The following is a 21,752-nucleotide window of genomic DNA, read 5'->3' on the forward strand; positions in this document are numbered from 1 at the left end:
ATAGCTTGCAATGGTAATTCAGGGTGGGCCACCTGGTTACAAAATTATAGAGAGAGTTGATTAGGTACAAAAATAAAAGGCAGAGCTTCACAAATTTTACAGTACATTAATATTTTACTACAGGCAATGGTTAGTGGTATGGAGGAAAAGAAGGCAATAAATTGCTGAAAGGCATTTTAAAAAAAACTATTAATTTTGCCTTGAAAATTGCCTTAAAGTTTTTGCAAGTTTATTGTAATTATTACACTTGATCTTAGCCAAAAGGCCGAGAAGCGATTATTATTGTAATTATTACAATTACAGATAGACTGAAATGTCCAAAGGATTTTTTTTTTCTTTTGCCACTGGAAACAAAACCAAATAGCACAGTAAAAGGAGTACAGACTAAGAGCCTTGGGTTCTGGCTTTGGTCTTCTGTACATCAGGGTAATTCACTTATCTCTATGACCTAGAATCATAGAGATATATACCATAAACACCTTACAGAATGGGATTTCTGAGTTTCTCTTTCAGTTTAGACATAAAGTTGTAGGGAAAATGGGGATTGTCGACAAGTTCCAACTCTGCTAAAGCTTAATGAAAATTCATAGGAGTGACGATCCTATTTATAAATATTTTAAAAGATGAACAACAAAAACCCCTCTTGATGAATTAGTGAGTATTATTTGTATGATGATTTTCTGCTCTCATGAAATTCACTTCAAAATTGAGTATAGCCCTTAAACATGAATCTATGCTTAATTATCAAATGATTCTATGAAAATGTAAGGGTGTCCCTGAAAGTATCTTCTTGAATAACATGGTCAAGTTATTAGCTGAACATTCAAAAGACTTTTCAAGTAACTGATTATCTAGAATTCATTTAATAATGACCCATTTTTCACCTCCCAAAGCTAGGTGCTTTGCTAGGCACTGGGAACAGAGCAGTAAATAAGAAAGTGATATAAAAAAGCCAACTGTAACTTGTTAAACTTCTTACTGCACACAACTTCTTACTATTTGTACCTCATGAAATTTCCAAACACATAATGTTATTCCTGAAATATCATTAAAGGAAAAGAAAAATAGTCAAAATACCATTTATTTACATTATTGTACAATATTCATTGTTTATGTCTATAATCTCTTATTCACAATTGTAAAATTCAAACAGCTTGAAAGAAGAAAGTTGCTCCTTGAGTTTGGAACAAATTTATTTGGCAGAGAGACAGATGTGAACTGACATGAGACTTTTTAGAGACTTTTAACTCTGGTTTATTGGGACAATTTATAAGTTTCAATGAACAAATACTGAGTTTGATTATGGGTTGTTTCCCTAGATCCCACAGGGATATTAGGAAGAAATGTTTAATACACTGAATTATTAATAAAAAAAAAACTAAAAATGTCCTATTTGGCCGCACCATATTAAAATGAAATCAGTACTTCAAGTGTCTTTATTTCAAATTCAAATGCCAATGACATTTTGATCAAAATTGAGAATTTTATTTCCTGCTTTCTTGTTTATTCAGAGGATCACTGCTTTTGTTTTTTGTCTTTTGGTGTTTTTAAAAATAAACAAGATAAATAGAACTAGTTTAAAAAACAAGGAACTTAAGTTCTTGGTCTTTCATCTGAGGCCTTAGGTATAGAATTTACTGCTGGACTAAGTGTTATCCTAAGTTGCCAAGGATTGTTTCTATGTATAATTCATGCTACTCAAACATTCTATTCAAACTATGGGAATAGAAAAAGACTGGGGCTTGCGACATGAGAACGCCCCATCCTTCCAATCTGAAAATGAAAATCAATCATATGGAAATCTATAAATAAGTTTGCTGAAGAATTACAAAGCTATGTTCAGGTTCAAGGAGGCATTCTAGTAGAAAAGATGATACATTATAAGCTATTTAATTTTTCAAAACATGGATTTAAACTGAAGAATGTGGAGCTGTCACTGAGTTTAAGAAATTTTGGGGATTTAGATATTGTCAAATTCCTAGAATTAACCAAACTGAAGTTAAGAGCATAGTCCTCCAGATTGCCAAGACTGCCCAAGACTTCTGACCCCAACTGCAACAAGGTAGGGTCCAACCATAAAGTTAGATAGAGGGAAAACTCCACACAGGACCACCCTCACTTCTCACACCAACCACAAGTTCAGGGGTTCCCAAAAATATTCTAAGATTTGAAGACTCAAAAAAAAAAAAATCACTGGAAACTATTATATTTTAAAGTTTTAGTTCTTACAGGGAGAGAATGCAGATCAAAAATCAACCAAACGAAGAGATTTGTAGAGTAGCATCTGAGAAGCTTCCATTGTCCTAGGGGTGCATTACCATCCTGGTATCAGTGTGTGACAATATCCATGGGCTACTGCCAAACAGAGAAGTGCCCCTGAGCTTCAGTGTCTTGAGTTTTTATCAGTGCTTTATTTTGCAGGCATGTCTGATTGACTGGCTGTCCACATGGTTGGATTCAGTATCTAGGTCAATGGATACCACATAACCCAAAGCCCCCGCCCACCCTATATCACATGATTTTTTTTTTTTTTTTCTTGTGTAGCCAGCCCCCACCCTAAACAAAGACAATGCTATCAGGTATGACGGAATACTTCCACAAAGCCCATTGCAAAAGGCCAGACCTCCTTTTGGCCTAGGCCAACTCTTTATCACACGGCAAGTATTTAATTCAAGGGTCAAGGATAGATTTACAAATTTAAAAATAAAAACAAAACCCTGAAGCCAAATACTTAGTTGGAAATTCTTAACACTCATTGACTTTTAAGAAAAGGAAACCAAAGTAGGAAACAACTTTAGTGCCCAGTATCAACATGACCCAGCTCTAAGTTTGATGTGAAAGTAAATCCAAGTACAATATTACGAAAATCAATTTACCTATATAAAAAATAAAACCAAAATAAGTGAACAAGTCTATAAATTTGTAAAGAAAATTACAGGCAAACTTGAGAAAAATTTTAGATGTTTATAGAATTATATGACCATTATTTTGCACTCATTCCATGAATAACAAATATATGGGTTCTTTATGATGAATTGTTTACCTTAATCACCATAATTACAGCAAAATAAATTACCATTATTATAATATCAATTTTTTCTTAGAAATACTGTAATAAGGGATATGTTCAAAATGAATTATTTTCACAAAATAATTGAATGAAATAATTTCACAAGAGCCACTCTATATACATATTCTGAGAAGACTGTAAGAATCAATTTATCCACTATGGGAAAACAGAATTCTTTAAATGAAAGCCAAAGAGGATGAGGAAGATGGGTGGTATTTAGTTAAAACTTTACTTCCCAATCTTGATTTTAATTTGTCATACTTTTCAGGTTTCATAATGCTTCTGATAACTGTTACTTTGGTAACCACAGTCTTTAGAAACCTAGTTTTTAAGAACCCTGTAGCTTCCGATATAACATATACTGACTTCATGAAATTTAAAACTGTAAAAGTGACATATTGGTGTTATGCATTAAAAAAACATTCTAAAATCTGTGCCAATGATAATGTCTCACATTAGTGAAGCTCTTCTAAACATTCAAACACATTTCATATATTTTATCTCATTGTGAGAAGGATTATCTAGCTATTACTGCCTTACCAGGTATCTCTGAAATATAGAGTCCAAAAAGGAAATGCTCATCATGGTAACAATATCCTGACACCAGAACCCATGCCTCCTGACTTTTAGTCTAAATTTCTTTTCAGCAGAATATGTAGTTTTTCTTACATGAAATAGGGGATAGCTCATTGTTAGTTCAAGTATCTCTTCCTCAGAAAAGCCTTCCCTGATTTTAATCAGGTTTTAAAAACTAAAACAAAACAAATATTTATATGTGTTTATTGCACCATATACTTTCTTTTCTTTGAAGTTACTACAGGTACAATTTTACTTCTCTTCCGAGTCAGTGACTAATGTCTGTTTCCCGCAATGAGTTACATAAGCTCTTTAAGCAAGTAGCACTGGGGCAGGCATAGAGATTCTAATCTTAGAGAAGAAAACTCAGGCTTAGTTGTGGAATCCTGGTCGTACAAGATCCAAAGCCTGGGCTTTTCCATTTTTACTATAACCTAGTATATATTTTTTTCAAAGATTTTATTTATTTATTGGACAGAGAGAGACACAGCGAGAGAGGGAACACAAGCAGGGGGAGTGGGAGAAGGAGAAGCAGGCTTCCTGCTGAGCAGGGAGCCCGATGCGGGGCTCGATCCCAGGACCCTGGGACCATGACCTGAGCCAAAGGCAGACGCCCAAAGACCGAGCCACCCAGGTGCCCCAATATATTTTCTTAAATACAACAGAGACTCAATACAGATTTTCAACTACATAAATTAATTAAATATGACTATGTATCAATAACGCCTTCCTGTATTTTCCTACATAAACTATTTCCCATATCATATATTTATGCAAGGAAAAAAAAAATCTCCCAAAAATACCCGGGAGGGAAATAGAGAAATTGTCCTTACATGTATATTTAGTAAATCCTATGATTTTTTTCAACAGTGTTCAGAATTCTCATCACAAAATTTATTTTTAATCCTCTATCTGATCTTTTGTTTATGTGAGCAACAGAGAAACAGGGTTGTTATACATGATAAAGATATTCTAACACAATTATAGCACTACATGACAAAGTTTTAGGAACCAACCAGAAGCTTCAGCATTTCTATTTCTGATAGTAACTGCAAATGCAGTGGACAGCTTGGGAAATATTCTCTATTCCAAGGGACTTCAGGATTATGGATGCGGAGGTTTTGTATCAGCGGCACACAAGTGGCCAGCTCTTACATCAGCTCCTTCGAGCTTCAGCTCAAGGATATAAACAGTCTTTGCTTGCTTAATGTGTTCACCAGTAACTGCCACAAATAACTGCACTTCACAAGTAAAGTAGCGCAGCCCAATGAATGCAGAGACTCAGCAACTGTTCCAGGTGAGATGCTAGAAAGCAGTGGTTTCACAATAACCACATTTAATTCTCCATAAAAATGCTTCCTGTCCTGACAGATTAAGAATCTGATGCACCTCTCCTTGCGTGAAGTTTCAGTAAATAATATTTTTACAGAGAAAGGGAAACACTGTTACTTATTTTTTACACAAGTCTCAATATTCTCAATATTCTTGAAAGACCTGGTACTTCTCGTCCAATTCCCGATAGGACATCTTTTTCTTTGGCCCTCTCTGAGTCCCTTCATAATTTCAGCTCCCTGTGACATTTAAAGGCAAGCCTGCTAGCTTGCTTGCTTGTTTGATTGATTTATTTTTAAATTCAGTCCTGGCCCTCTGTGACTCATTGTCCAGCCACCCATTCCTTGAGCAGCCTTCTTAGAGCTGCTCCTTTGTCCTGATCTTCAAGTCCCTGTTTTGCTAGTTGTCTTCAATCCCACATTTTAGGAATGGGGCTCTATCTTGCTCTTAGCAGTTCCTCTCCCGAGAGCCAACATTTGCTCAATGTTTCGCATTAGCTCTGTTCCCTACATTCTCTTCCGACCTAGTCACTCCTGGGTCAACTCTGTTGGCCAGTTAACCTAGCCTGCAGAACAAAGCCTCGAGTTCTCAACAGGGCATGTAAGATCCTATATGAAGGAGTCCCACTTGTGTCTCTCCAGCCTCGTTTGTCAGTTTCCCTGCTTTGGTTTTTAGAACAAACTTGATTAGCCTACTGCACCTAACCCTTCTTACCTCCGAGCTTGGCTAACTTTACATGTTCTTACAGACTCAGATTAGATGCCCTCTATGAGAAGTTTTTCCCCAGTTTATGTGGCCTTCCATTGTGTCCCCACTGCACTCTGTGCCTTAGCCTATTACAGCCCATCATGATGCATTACGGTGATCTAGTTACTGAAACCTCCTCTGCTAGACTGTTACCTCCCTGAAGGAAAGAACATTCCCAATGTCTATTCTTTGGAAGCCAGCCAAAACTTCCTTAAAGAATAAAAAAGAATGAATAAAAGAGTACCAGTAGTTAGTTTCTTAAGAGCAAGGATTGTTGTCATAGACTCTTTTGCAACTCTTTAAGGTTGACCTCGGCGCTTTTCACAACACTGATAGTGCTAGTAATAATAATGTCATCAACAACTATGACAACGATATTAGCAGTTGCTGAAATTACTTGAACATCTGTTGTGTACCAGTCTCCGTGCTCAGTGCCTTACACAGCTTACAGTTTATCAGTGTTTGTTGAACTGACAAACACTGCTATATGGCAGTCCTCATGTTGTATAAATTAACAATACTCTCTGGATTAATTGCCAAATATCACTTCACTTTGCATGATTTTAAAGTATTTCTATAGTAAACTGAAAAAATTCTCACCATGGTGCCTACAAAATGGCAAAACTGTAGATAAACAAAATATTTAGTGAGCTTGATTCACTAGAGGCTAATCCTACTCAAGTGGGCACAGATCCTCATCTAACTGGACATCTTTGCTAGCCAGGTTAAATTATATTATTGAAAGTTGTCACTGTAATTTTGAACAAGGACATCTTTAGTCACAGTCCATGGTAAAAGTCATTCAATACTTTAATAGCTTTTGCCTACCTGTATTTTTTGAAAATGATATGGCTTCACTGTCCCTTCATGTTCTACAACCTTCACAGTTACCAAGCTTCTTTTATGCCACTATATTTTGAGCTATTAAATGTATATACAGCATCTCTACACTACAGATTTTTAAAAGCTACTCATAATTCCATCATTCTAAGATTTGTCTAGCATCATTTTTCTAGAATTTCCCTGTTTTGTCAATACATCTTTCAAATAATGCAATTCATGATATGTAAAATTTTAAATTTTACTATTTTATACTTGTGTATACATAATAATCATGTCCTATTGTTTCATACATTCTCCATAATTAACCTTTTAAATGATTATATTATATTTCTTTGAGTTGATATACTATTTATTTGCTATACCACTACCATTTTACTGGATAATTTGTGTTGCATGCAAATTTTTCTCCTACTGGCAAGAAAGCTATGATGAATATCATTGTTCATTTTACATTTACTTTATTATTTCAGGATGAATTACCATGCAGGGGATTGCTAATTTGGAAACTATGCATACTTCCCTTTTTTATTGTAAGATATACTAATACTGTAGTTTAAACTTGAAATATTTTTTTCAATCTTACTCATTTGCTATTGATAAAGTTTACCTTCTTTAAAATAGTCATACAAATAAACATAATATAATGCTCTGAAACTTTAAAGTATCATAAGAAGCACATAAAGAAGAATGAACAAAATAGTCAAGAACCTCCCTCATGGAAGTTAAATGCTAAGAAGATAGAGTGAGAAGTAAAACATTGTTCACTCTTTAAAAAGATATATTTTTTATTTGAGACAGAGAAAGAGTGAGTTTTGGGGAGGGGCAGAGGGAGTGGGAGAATGAGAAGCTCAAGTAGACTCCCCACTGGCACGGAGCCTGACGTGAGATCATGACCTGAGTCATGACCTGAGCTGAGATCAAGACCACAATCCTGAGATCATGACCTGAGCTGAGATCAAGAGTCCCACAATCCTGAGATCATGACCTGAGCTGAGATCAAGAGTCCGATGCTTAACTGACTGAGCCACCCAGGTGCCCCAAACCGTTGTTCATTTAATAAATATTTATTGAATGCTGCCAATAGGACAAGTACCACTAGTTAAGTTTAATCCTGTGAGTTGTTTTTTTATGTCAAGAAAAATATTTTTCAATTATATAGTCAAAGAGCTTATTAGAACTAAAGCTATATTTCACTGTTTTACTATGGTTCAGGACATCTTCCATAACATCATTAATTAGTCCCTCACCCCCCACCATCACCACCATTGACTTTCGAAGAATTTTTCAGGTAGACTGTCACATAATTTGCAAATAATGATAGCTTTGGCCTCTATTTTATGTATTTCTACATGTTTTATATATTTCCACATGCAAAAGATAAACAAATGCTTCTAAGAAATTCTGAAGAGCTGGCTGAATGTTTAAATAACTTTATATACTTCACAAAGCACAATGATAATCACAACATTGTTAACTGAAAGTTTAAAAAGGGAATGGAAAAAATAAAGTCTCATTTTTGCTTTACAGAAATATAAGAAGTCAAAACTGGCACAGCCAAAAATGCCAAATATGAAAGATAAAAACTGGAGAAGTGCTATTTTAAAAACTTCTAATATAAAAGAAATCTACTTTTTGTGTACAGGATAAATCTTGAACTAAACTGCTTATTAATCTTCCATTAAGGTAAAAGTGCTCTTGGGGCACCTGGGTGGCTCAATCGTTAAGCGTCTGCCTTCGGCTCAGGTCATGATCCCAGGGTTCTGGGATCAAGCCCTGCATCGGGCTCCCTGTTAGAGGGAAGCCTGCTTCTCCCTCTCCAACCCCCCCTGCTTGTGTTCCCTCTCTCGCTGTGTCTCTCTCTGTCAAATAAATAAATAAAATCTTTAAAAAAAAAAAAAGGTAAAAGTGCTCTGAACAATAAATTGTGAATGTGAGCACTTTGTAAAAATCTCAATATAAAGCTATAGATTATGACAAACATGGAATAAAAAATATTTTTGATACTGAAAAGATTTAGATTATTAATAATTGTAGAAGAGGAAGATTGATATTGCTTGGAGTGAGAGGATTTTTCAAATTAGCTCACAATTAATATACTTTCTGAAAACATTTTTGCATGATTTATGGAATTTTTCTATTCATGTTATAAATTTATATCAAACTGTACATGATAAAACATAGTTTAGTCTCCAATATATGCACTGCAAGCATATATAGATTTTTTTTGTTTTTTACTTTTTTCCATTGGAATATAGTTGACACACAATGTTACATTAGTTTCAGGTATGCAACGTAGTGATTTTTGTTTTAATTTTTTATTTAAATTCCAGTTAACATACAGTATAATATTAGTTTCAGGTGTAGAATTTAGTGATTCAGCACTTACGTACAACACCTGGTGCTCATCACAAGTGCCATCCTTAATCCCCATCACCTATTTAACCCATCCCCCCACCCACTTCCCCTCTGGTAACCATCAGTTTGTTCTCTATAGTTAAGAGTCTGGCTCATGGTTGTCCTCTCTTTTCTGCCCCCCCTGTTCATTTGTCTTGTTTCTTAAATTCCACACGTCAGTGAAATCATATGGTATTTGTCTTTCTCTGACTGGCTTATTTCGCTTAGCATCATACTGTCTAGCCCCATCCACATCATCGCAAATGGCAAGATTTCATTCTTTTTTATGGCTGAGTAATATTCCATATATCATATATACCGTATTTTCTTTATCCATCTGTCATTTGATGGCCACCTGGGCTGTTTCTATAATTTGGCTATTGTTGATAATGCTGCTATAAACATTGGGGTGCATGTATCCCTTCAAATTAGTGTTTTTGTATTCTTTAGGTAAATACCTAGTAATGCAATTCCTGGATCATAGAGTAATTCTATTTTTAACTTTTTGAGGAACCTCTATACTGTTCTCCAGAGTGGCTGCACCAGTTTGCATTTATGCTGCCCTCACTGCAAATGTAGCTACCATCTGTCACTACACTGCTAATACAATACCATTGACTCTATTCCCTCAGTTGTACTTTCATCCTTGTGACTTATTCATTCTGTAATTGGACACCTGTATCTCCCACTCCCCTTCACTCATTTTGCCCATTCCCCTACCCCCTCCTCTCTGTATTTATGGGTCTATTTGTAAGCATATATTAAATGTTCTATTTTATATTATTAATAAAAACAGTTTTACTGAATCCAAAGCAAGTATCCAAATATATGCTTAAAATGTTTGAAGTCACCTATAAAAAAGGTGACTAGAGAGAAGACTGGAAATGTAGGTGACTGTGAATCCATTCTTCTGAATACTTAAGACACTTGCCCCAACGGTCAGGAAATGTCAGTAAAGAATTTAAATATTTCAAGGAGTAAATCTTAAGCCATAGAGAATACAAATATTTTGAAAATCAATTAATATTGACATTAAAATTCAGTATTACACATAATTCCAGTTGCTTCCTAAAATGTTTACTTACCTAAAATATTTGAAAGACTGTGATTTTGTACTACAAGGAAATTTAACTAATACTCTGCTTGCAGTGTCTTGTTGATAGCTCCCTTTGGTCTAATGTGAATCTAGCCCCAATTACAACATACTATTAATATCAGTTAATACTTCCCGGCAGTACAGAATTAAACTATGACTCAGAGTAATTTTAGATTACCCTCTGTTGTGTAATTTCTCTAAGTATTTCTTTTTTAAACACTTTTTGGATTCTCTGACAACAGAATATATATATTTTTTAAGATTAAATTATTTATTTGAGAGAGAGAGAGAGCGCACGAGTGGGGGAAGGGGCAGAGGGAGAGAATGTTCAAGCAGACTCCTCTTGGGAGTCTGGGAGCAGGACCCAGACCAGCTCCATCCCACGACCCATGAGATCATGACCTGAGCCGAAACCAACAATCAGACGCTTAACTGACTGAACCACCCATGCACCCCCATCTGACAACAGAATACTTTTAATTATTTCATTGAATAAAGTGATATGAACAACAATCACAAACCACTCCATTCCTTTCCCTTAAAAATACAAATTAGAGCCATTTTCTGTGATCTTTATTCAGCTAAAAGTTATTTTAAAAAATAATTTCAAACAGCATGGGAATTTGAGTTATTGAATATAATGAGTAATTTCAAATGCCAAGTCTGTCTTGCTACAAAAAAGCTACCATTTCCTGAGGCTTACTATGTACCTATGATGGAATTTGTTAGCCATTATACAGATAAGGAAAATAAGCTCAGAGATATTTTTAAGGATATTTATTGTCTCCTATGTTCATGGCATGGCGCAATCCAGCAGTAAATACAAGAGTAGGCTCCTTGTGTGGAGCCTATGACAAATGGGATCTGACTCCAAGTCTATCTCTAATGTCTAAAACTTTAAGCATCATCCTATACTGATGTAAACAAGGACATACAAGTATGCAGCAAGAATGAATGACATCATTAGGTTAAGAGCTGGGAGAGAATTCTTCCAATTGTAAATGGCAAATCTAGTCTTTAGAGTCACAAAAATGGCACAAAGTTTATATAACCCACAATAAACTCTATTCTACAAAAACTCTATTTCTACAAATATTGTTGTTTTCCTTTCATATATCTAGCCCCATGCAGACCTATGTAGAAGCAGATTGCGCAGGAATAGAGATTGGAGATAGCCTTCTGCTGCTTTACAAACAGCCAAAGAAATCTGGAAGATACACGAATATGTGGTATTTGACAGGGAAGACCTGCAAAGCCAGGAGTGCCTGGCAAGTTCAAACACAGCAGGGAGACAAGGGTGGCTGGCACTGAGTGAGTAAAAATGAGCAAGGAAAGAGGAGGTGAGATCAGAGAGGTAAAGCAAAATGTAGTGATCATGCAGCTTTGTGGGCAACTGAAAGAACCTTGGCTTTTTGCCCCAACTTTATTGAGGTCTATTGACGAATAAAAATGGTGTATATTTAAGGTATACAAATTGATGATTTCTTATAAGTATACATCATGAAATGATTACCACAATCAAACTAATTATCCATCACCTCACATAGTTACCTATTTTTTTTTTTTTATGGTGAGAACAACTGAGCTCTACTTTAGCAAATTTCAAGTAAACTATACATTATTATTAACTATAGTCACCATGCTGTATATTAGGTCTCCAGGACTTATAAATGAAAGTTTTACCCTTTGTGCAATGTCTCCTCATTTCCCCACCTCTTGAACCTCTCTCATTCTCTCTCTCTGTCTCTCATATAAAATCTCTTCTTTTATGAAACAAAACCAGCATCTTGCAAATGAAATTGGGTCATACGCTGTACTTACTAGGCTTGGCTAATGAGACATTGTACTTTGAATGGAAGTTAAGCTAGTATTAATAAGGACAGAACCTGGACAGATCTGTTTCTGTGGAAATAAAAGGAACTATGATTCTTCAGTAGAATTAAGTAGGTAGTAAGTTTTTTTGTGGTTTTCTTGGTATACAGTGAAATGCTTTCCTTACTCAGAGCCTTAAGCCTTCTTCTCTACTAATTGGAAAGACACTTTACTGTACTTCCGTGAATGCTGTTCCACGAAACAGTGTAAAAGTGCCTTTTAACACTATCCTTTCTAGCTCTACTGTAAAGCACTGGCCTTTGTTTGTTCCCCTTTCCCCTTGATTTAAAGAACTGGTCCGTTGCCAAGTGAAACCGTGTGTGTGTGTGTGTGTGTGTGTGAGCGTGAGCGTGTGTGCATGCACACACATGTGTCTGCACATGCTAAAAGAACTACAGGTGTGGATACAGTTTTTCTTCCTATCTTCAATTTCAGGAAGAAGAGTTACTACTGCATTTTTCCCATATAACAAAATATTGTGTGCTGAAACATATCCTATACAAGTTTGGCTAATTCCACTTTCTTTTACACCACAAAATAGCTAAATAGTCCATGTTTTTATCTTGTAGTCCCAAAGAACTTTGAGTCTTCATTTGAACAGTCAGATTTTCCTGTTGTCAGCTTGGTCACAACAGCAACCTCCTGTGATATACACAGTATAAACTCTGCAGGGAACACTCTTAAAAATCACCTCTTTTGAGGAAGGACAAAGCTTCTCTTGTATCACTATTTTATTCCTCTGTTCCTTGGCATTTTGTTTTGATTTTCATTTTCTTGCTTTAGGTGGTTTATGTTCCCCAAAGATTATGAAGCTGCATGGAAGGCTTAACTTTCTCATGTGAATATATTCAGGATTTTATCTATAGGATGGGACAGAAATATATATATACACACACACATATATAATTAAAATATATGTTGTACATTATATATATGTAATGCTTGTTATATTTCCATTTAGATACATGTCCAGGTGAACTCACTTCAAATAAATGAGTGTCTGCAAAGCTCAATGTAAATCAAATCTCTGAAGAGGAATTTTGCTCCTAAAAAGAATTATGCTACAACTACCATTCTAAAGAAAAGTTCCTTTCTAATAAGAAAACAAAATTATCTGATGATATTACCTTTTACTTATATCTAGATTTTCAGAATTTAAGTAAAAACATACATACAGATTTTAAGTAAAGCATACGGAAATCTTTGGGCAAGGAATAACAAACTAGTAGAATGAAGTATTTTCAGTAACGTCATATTGGTTGATTACTGTTGTATAAACACAATAGTAGCTCTATTTTCATTAGATAATTCTTATACTGAGATCCTTATTCATTAGCCTGAGCATTATGAAGCCCATATGAACCAATCCCTGCTTTGACGAAGTTTATAATCTAGTTAAGGAATGTACTACCATGAGAAATAGAGAAGATAGAAATTTAAAATATGCTAATTGAATGTAGAGAATAAATATAGAAATCACTAGAAAGAGATATGGGGTTGAAGAATAGTCAGAGAGGTTGGGACATGTGGAAGGCATCGAGGAGGGAAGTTTTAGATAAGCAGAGGCTTGCAAGGAAGCCCCAGATATTAAAACCACAGTGAAATGAGTGTTGGGTGGGTAAGGGTTGAGGAGATAAAGAGGTTTCTAATTTGTGTAGAAAATCTGTAGTGAAGAAAAGTAGAGAATCAAGTTACATTAGTAAAAGTGAGATCAAAGAGTGGGTGATCCTAAAATATACTTCAAGGAATAGTTGATAAGGAGCAAACTATGAAACTAATGATGAGTACATTAAAAGAAAATTTAAAAGGCAGGTATGCACAAGAGAGACTGGCAGAGAGTAATTTCAGGCAAGTAGAACACATATGGGGAAATGACATTAATTTGAGGTAAAGTTAGTCTAGTCTACTTAGGTATAAAGGGATAACTTAGTGGGCCAGCAGTTATTACTAAAGGAAAACAGAATTTGTGGATGCTTTCCCATATAGTTCAGTGACCCATGGAGAACCTCTGTGTGAAGCACTTTGAAAGCTAGAATGTAAGCTCCAAGAAGCCAGGGTCTAGCTGTTTTGTTTACTAACACATGGCCGGTGCCTAAAACAGCATCTCACAGTAGGAGCTCAATAAATATTTCTTGCATATTTATTATTTTAAGATATAGTTTAAAGCCTACCACCTTTCATTTGAACTTTCCCTTACTCTTTCAGGTAGCAAAGCTTAGTGGGAAAACGATAGATTTTAGAATCAAGTAGACCTGCGTTCATCTACTGACTAATACTTACAAACCTTGTAACTCAGACTAACTACCTAACTTTTCTGATTCTCAGTTTTCTCATTTGTAAAATAGAGAATTCTGTGCATCTTGCAGAGTTATTATCAGATTTAGAGATTATGGATGTAAAGTGCCCAGATACATTTAGGGACATATTAGTTACTCAATCCATAGTAGCTATTAATTAAGAGCAGGTATCACTCAATCATGCTTTCTTGTTTATTTCCAATTTATATAATTTGTCACTTTGCACTAGAGTTAATATATCTATTTTCTCTCCCTCAATACACCAACTTTTTAGTACACCAAATACCAATTTCTTTAATGTGCCTAAGAAATTTTTCTCTCAAAATTCAGCATAAGCTTTTTCTCAGTCAAGTTTTCTTGAACTATTCAACTAGACTTCAGTACGTTCTCTTCATGTCCATGTTGTACCTTTTACTCCTACATCTTGAAAGTACTTAGGTTCATGTTTGTCTTCACTCCTGGAATATGAGCTCCATAAAGACAGGGGCGCTACCTTCTATTCTACATCCCTGGTGCCTAGTAAACTACGCTGGGCTTTCTACGGAAGAAGAGATGAGTATGAAAATTATCAAGTCATGTCACACAAAATCCATCAAGTAAGTGGAGATTAAAAAGAATGCAATGCCTATCAGAAGATATCCTCAACAGTAATCATTCTTAGAGAGGGCAAGGACCAGTGGAAAAAAGAAATTATTCAGATAGAGTTTCGGAACTCTCTCCTATAGAGTTTTTTTTTTTTTTTTAAGATTTTTTATTTATTTTTTTGACAGAGAGAGACACAGTGAGAGAGGGAACACAAGCAGGGGAAGTGGGAGAGGGAGAGACAGAAGCAGGTTTCCTGTTGAGCAGGGAGCCCGATGCGGGGCTCGATCCCAGGACACTGGGATCATGACCTGAGCCGAAGGCAGACGCCCGATGACTGAGCCACCCAGGCACCCCTCTCCTATAGAGTTTTGATTAAGGAAGCCAAGGTAACATGAGAGGTTAGAGAAGCAGACCTTACTCATATTTTTCATATACCTGTTCTGATATTAATAATAGTGGCTACTGTATTCTACTTGAGAGTTGGCCTATGTGCTTTTTATCCATTCCTGATTCCAGGAACCAGTGATCACAAGACCTCATTTTGTCAATCAAGAACACTCCCAGTGTGCGGAGCAGAATGGCTGGTGAAAATGATTGTTACACTTGAAGATATCAGTCTTTTCTGAGATCGGCCATCTAGTTAGACAGATAGGAAGGATGGAAAGTATGTACCCAGAGTCCATTTCACATCATATTCTCAGATAAGTTTATCACTTTGTTGATATGACTATGATATCAAGCTATAAAGCTGGGATGTTGGAATTTGGCCAAAATGGAGAAAACAAAATCCTTCAAATGTCATTTGGTGTCTTGTAGAATACACAAATGACTGCATTTTGTTTTCATTTCAACTAGTTGCTGCGGGCTGAGCCACAATGAGTGGCTATATATAAAGAGAAGGAGAGAAAAGAGAGAGAGAGCTTTTATTTTTTACTCCTTGAATCTAAATTTATTAATCTACTTAAATTGAATGGAAGATATCTAATTAAGCATTGCAGAGCACTTACAGAATTCAAAAATCTATTCATGTGTTTGAATGAAAGCATCGATTTTTCCTGGAAAGTATGATGCTCTTGTGCATATTATATCAAATCCAAATCTTATTTTCCAATAAAGGAAATAGAGTACTTTGTCTATTAAAAATTATATGAAATCTATATTTTTAAAGTGTAGCCTCTGGTAGGTAGGATATTCTGTATAAGTAGGATAATATTTCATTATTTATTGATTCACGTCTACCCAAAAAGAGAGCACATTATTTTCTTTTTAAATGGATGGTATTGCTAAGATGTAGTTATTTTAATACGCTAATGCCAACATAACACTTATATTTTCTCATCAGTTTTTCAGATCAGTTTACAATATTGAGGGAGAAAATATTTTTCACTATTACACTATATTCACCTTTCAACATTAGATTAAACTTACTTTGTAAGTTCATTATGTAACTTACTTTAATACACTGCTTGTTATTGTCTGAGAACCCAATGACATTAAAAGGCACACTTAGCAAAATGTAATATTAGTTTTACTTGTAACCTTCTTAAAAAATAATATAAATCAGGTATATATAAATGCCTGACTAAAGAAAACAACATACACTTTTGTAAAATCAAAATGATGGTTTCATATTAACTCAAATTCCTGCCAGTAGACCCCAAACAAAATGATCACTACTACTTCTAAAAAACAATGCTTTAATTGTCAAGTGAAATCATAGGGATCTCATAAAGATGTGCAAATCAAAGATAGAATAGCTCTAGCGCGCCTGAAGTGGCTAAGCTCCCAAGCAAATCATCCCTATTAGTTCCTATTCATGATTTCAATTATGCTTTTTTATCTGTTCGTAACATGCAGCATTTTCTTACCCTCACATTTCTAGGCATTTTAGCTTCTGCTGACATAAATGCATTCCTCAAATAGAATGTTACAGCAATCTTCTGCTAGACATTTAAGCCCATTTGTGCGTTTATTTTTTAAGATGCTTTTTTGAAACTTCTAACTGTGAGTGGTCTGGGAAGGTAGTGTGAGAATGAATGAGAACTTGTTTTCTAAAGCGACACTGTAGACACTTGATCTACTGTTAAAAAAAAAAAAAAATCACAGCCTCCTACCTTGAAAACAAACATCTCCCGGCGAAGAATAGCTAGAGTGTTAAAGTTCCCATCGCAGATGTTGGGTTTGGCTCCAGGATAGGAAGGTCTGCCAGTGGGAGGCCGAGGAGGTTTGGGCCTGTCATTCTTGCGTGGGTCGGCTGGAGGAATGGAGCGGTGTGGGGGCGCTGTCGGTAGAGGTCTTGTCGGTGGAGGAATCTTGTCAGGTGGACCTTTGAAAATATGAGGAAAGCACTTGGCTCACTTAACACTGGAATAGTGCTGGACAGTCTGCTGCCAAGGACAATCACTCATGAGGGGAGGGCACAGATTAAGTGAGCTAAGAAGTCTTTAAGATTGTATGTTTTCTGAAAAAACAAACCATCGTACCCAACACACCACTGCCAAGTCTCTCAGAAAGTCCTTATCATGCTAAGTTCTGAATCCAATTCACTGAACTTTCTTTGTTAATTTTTAATGATATTTTTTTATAGCTTCACCAAAGTCCTTATTGGAAAAGCTGCTTTCAAATCTTTTTTGGAAGTAGGTGGTGTATAAATAATACATAAATGAAGATGAATACTGGAACCATGCATGTAAGCTCCACCAAAGTTAATCCTAGGTTTTGATAGACAATGATTCTATGCAAATAGTTCTAAAGGATAAACATTAATGAATCAAAGTTTATTCTATCCTGTGTCTCCAACTGTATTTATAACCTTTTCCTGACTTTCATTATTTTCTTCTAATGACATGTTTTGACAAATTGCCAGATGAGTGTTTCATTTGAATACTGAATCTGAAACACCTATTGATTAAAACGCCACTAGTAAAATATTAATGTGAAGAAGTATTTCTAAAAAGAGGTTTCTAAATTAAGCCAAAGTTTACACATGTAATTTGGTACAGATGTAAAGCATCATTCCTCAAGGAATTTATGTTTTTAAAAAGAAATACAGAGCTGTTCGCACTTAATATTTAGATACGGAAAGAATATCCTTTTGCAGACCTTCAGTCTAGACTACTAATTCATGAGGTCATGAGAAAGAGCCTTCCCTAACCTCAGTTAACCACTTAGGAGGAATTTCTGATGGCACAAATTAGGCACAGGCTAGCACGTTTGACACATGTGCAACTTAGTTTTGAGTCTGAGACATTTCCCTTTTCTCAGTATCCCCAAAATAAAGAGCAGCACAAAAGCTGACATTTTTTTTTTTCTCCAAACCCTATTTTGACCCTGAGAGAATGGTTACCACTGAGATACTGAAATTGAAAAACTAATGAATGCAAAACAAATTAGTGAACTTAAACTATGCTATTTAAAAATGCAGATGACACCTTCTGGATACTGGATATTAACATACAGATAACACACATTTGCCTTTGTATTGTAAAATGAAAGCATCACTTCATTAATTTAGTAAAGCATACTCTCTATATGTAAATTATAAATGTCAAGTTCTTAACAATTATGTGTGAAATAAATGTCTTTATAAAGGTCAGTGGTTCTGTTGACGGAGTTAGGATTATAGTCTTTCTCCCTTTGTCTTAATTTGTATTCACTGACTGAACCCCATAAATAAAAATGATCTTAGTATATTAGAAATTTATTTTGAATCAGGTGTAAGTAAACTTTGCCATTTGTTAACTTCCACTTCCATGTTTGTTAACTTTCACTTAGTCAATAATTACACGCTTTTGAGGTCTTTTTATTATAGCCATTACACAAGAGTATGTCCTGCAACCTCAAAAGGGATTTATCCCGTAACTGTCTAACATCAAGTATCATAAGCTGAGGGTCAATTTGTCAGTTTTTACCAAAATCTCAGTATCTTATAAGAAGATCTTATATTTCTCACTGCTTTTATTGGTTATATTCATTTATTATATTTTTTTTACCTGAATTTTAAATACTAAAGTTTGTCAGATCTTTGCTGTAACTGCAGGTTTCAATTAAACTCAGTAAGAAAAATTTATCAGCGTGTAGATTTACTATAATCTGTATATTAAGATATCTGGACTACTGCCAACAAAACTTGATTGATATAAGACTTCTGCCAATAGGCCAGACTATTTTTTTTCTTATTTCTCGGTATTTATCTTTCTCATATACTTAGAGCATCCATCTCAAAGAAGAAAACACAGCAGGAATTCTGGACTTCACTGTAGGGTTAACCAAACAGAAACAGTGGTAACCTACCATAAATTTTCTGGATGCCTTGCAAATCATCATTAGGTAGTTTGAAGTTGTCAGTTTCCATGTACTGGTAAAATGGGGCCATGATGGCAGTGGGGTCATTGGAATGCTCCAATCCCAGAGCATGTCCCAGTTCGTGAACTGCTACAAGAAATAAGTCATTTCCTGTGAAAATGAGAAGAAAAGATGCTATTGTAACTAACATCCAAGTACAGAATTGGAAAGGACAATTTGGTGTTACCAAAATTTCACCCAAGAAAAATAGGAGGAGCTCTTTATTTCACTGTCAGTGTGATTTTATCATTGGACTTTCTACTGGCAAAATCCAACGCGCTATTTCTGAAAAGGTGGGGGGTGGGAGGTGATGTTAATGTAGTCACAGAAATTTAGAAACTGAATGGGAAGAACAAAGACTAAAAGTTGAAGAAAGAGCAGGAGCATCAGAGATTGCTACTACTGCTGTTGAAATATCCTTCTGATTGGAAAGTACGTAATATACTTTTAAATATCTTTACATCGCACATAATGCTAACAAGCAGTAAAAAATACAGGGCAGATACAATCCCTACTTTTACACAGGTGAGTAAACTAAGGCATAAAGGTGAACAAGTCTTGTCAAGAACAGCAAATCTTTGCATTTACAAGAGGTGTGACTAGAACTCAAGGTTATTTTAACTCCTAGATGAAGGCTTTTCTTTAAATTAGCCTAGAATATCGGAATACAGAAGTGTAAAATAAAAGTCATAGGCTAGCAGTTATAACCAGGATTCTAGTCCTAGCTTTGTGAATACAAATTCTAATCAACTCATACGCAATCTGAACAAAATATATTTATTTAGAGTGGCTGTTTCTCACGGAAGAAAAAAAAAAAATCTCTCCCACCTGTGGTAAACTTGCACAGTGAAGTCTATTTAGTGCAGACTCTCAGAGAAGCTTTGTGCTGTCACAGCCCTGCTGATGACCCCTACATGTTGCCCTGTTCTGGATCATCATAATTAAACTCATGAGCAAAAGAGCCAGTCTTACATGAATATTTGTTAATTCTAAAAATTTAGTTAAACTATGTGAGCATCCAACAGTTTAGACTATTAGACTTCTAAGGGTATGTTCCTAAGTGGAAAGTTTAAAATGATTGAACATAAAGTGTAAAGTTTTGCATAGATGAATTGCAAATGATTTCAATGGACTTCCTGAGTGTCATTTTTAGGAAAACTCTCTTCCAAACATTTTTATAATGCACTGTGGTAATTCCCTTCAGAGGTTTTTGTTTTGTTTTGTCTTGTTTTTACACAAAAGCTGAGTACATAACATTTTTTTCCTACTCCGGAGTAGTCTGTCATAGAAAAATGGATGAAACCATGGGGCTGCTTCATCATATGACCTTAGCATACTGAAAATGAGCCATTCAAAACACTTCAGGGGCCTGACTCTCAAAGAATAACTGATTAAATACTGGTGTGAAACAAATTGGAAGGGTTTAAAAGGAAATAGAAGTTAACATTTCCAATCTCAAAGAGCTTATCTTCTCCTCTTATAAAATTACTTAAATGTGCAAATGAAGACACAAAAAGAAAAATAATATAATATGTATTAGCTTTAATTAAAAAATATTAACTAGATTTATTAAAAGTTTGCTAGCTTTGCCCTGGACATTTTGAACATTTTACCTGCATTTTCTCATTTAATTCTTACAATTATCTTTTGAGTCAGTTACTATTATTATGTCCATTTTTATTTTTATTATTTATTTATTTATTTTTAAAGATTTTATTTATTTATTTGAGAGAGAGAGAGAATGAGAGACAGAGAGCACGAGAGGGAAGAGGGCAGAGGGAGAAGCAGACCCCCTGCCGAGCAGGGAGCCGGATGCGGGACTCGATTCCGGGACTCCAGGATCATGACCTGAGCCGAAGGCAGTCGCTTAACCAACTGAGCCACCCAGGCGCCCTATTATGTCCATTTTTAAAATGAGAAAACAACACTTGGAGACATTAAATGCAATTTGCAAATTCATGTAGCAAGGTGCAGATGAAATTCAAACTTCTCTGAGTCTGATTAGAGATCATCCTTTGAATTACTGCAGTAAATCACACAACTATAAAAGTATTAGCATGCACAACAGATTAGATAATGTAGCCATGCGAAACATGCCTACTATGAGTTAGGCATTGATCTAGGCTTTCGCAATATAGTAGTGAACAAAACAAACGAACATCCCTGTCCTTATGGTACTGGAAAGAATCAAGATAGAAAAGTAAAATATACAGAATGTTACATAGTGATATATGATACGGAGAAATAGTAAGGCAGAGAAAAGATGAAGTCAGAGATGAAAACATGTATGGAATTTTAAATAATAGTAATGGTTTGGGCTTCTAGTCTGACTGTGGTGGGGATAATTTTAAGTTTTTGAGTAGAGGAGGGACATAATCCGACTTACATTTCAAACAGGACCACTCTGGTGATTGCTCTCGAGAATCAAGTACAGTGGACAAGGGAAGCAGCATGATTCAATCTCTGAAGTTAGTGCAATAATTCGCAAAAATGCTGGTCACCTGGACCAAAGTGGAAGTAATGAGGTAGACAGAAGCATAACATTCTTGATATATTTTGAAAGGAGAATCACAGTGCTCGCTTCAGCAGCACATAT

The 21,752-nt window shown here is 35.4% G+C and overlaps 1 protein-coding gene and 1 pseudogene across 1 annotated transcript in view; both read right to left on the minus strand.

Moving 5' to 3' along the window:
* MMP16 (matrix metallopeptidase 16) overlaps positions 1-21,752 on the minus strand; it is a 272,184-nt gene that overhangs the window by 48,402 nt on the left and 202,030 nt on the right. Inside the window, exons 5-6 of the mRNA XM_021688358.1 lie at positions 19,106-19,267; positions 16,927-17,138 (exon numbers count right to left, since the gene is read on the minus strand). Coding sequence (XP_021544033.1) covers positions 16,927-17,138; positions 19,106-19,267 — 374 coding nt within the window. The remainder of the gene's footprint in view (positions 1-16,926; positions 17,139-19,105; positions 19,268-21,752) is intronic.
* Positions 157-277, minus strand: LOC123324592 (annotated as a pseudogene).

This window comes from Neomonachus schauinslandi, chromosome 4 (genome assembly GCF_002201575.2).
Source record: "Neomonachus schauinslandi chromosome 4, ASM220157v2, whole genome shotgun sequence".
Lineage (NCBI taxonomy): Eukaryota > Metazoa > Chordata > Mammalia > Carnivora > Phocidae > Neomonachus > Neomonachus schauinslandi.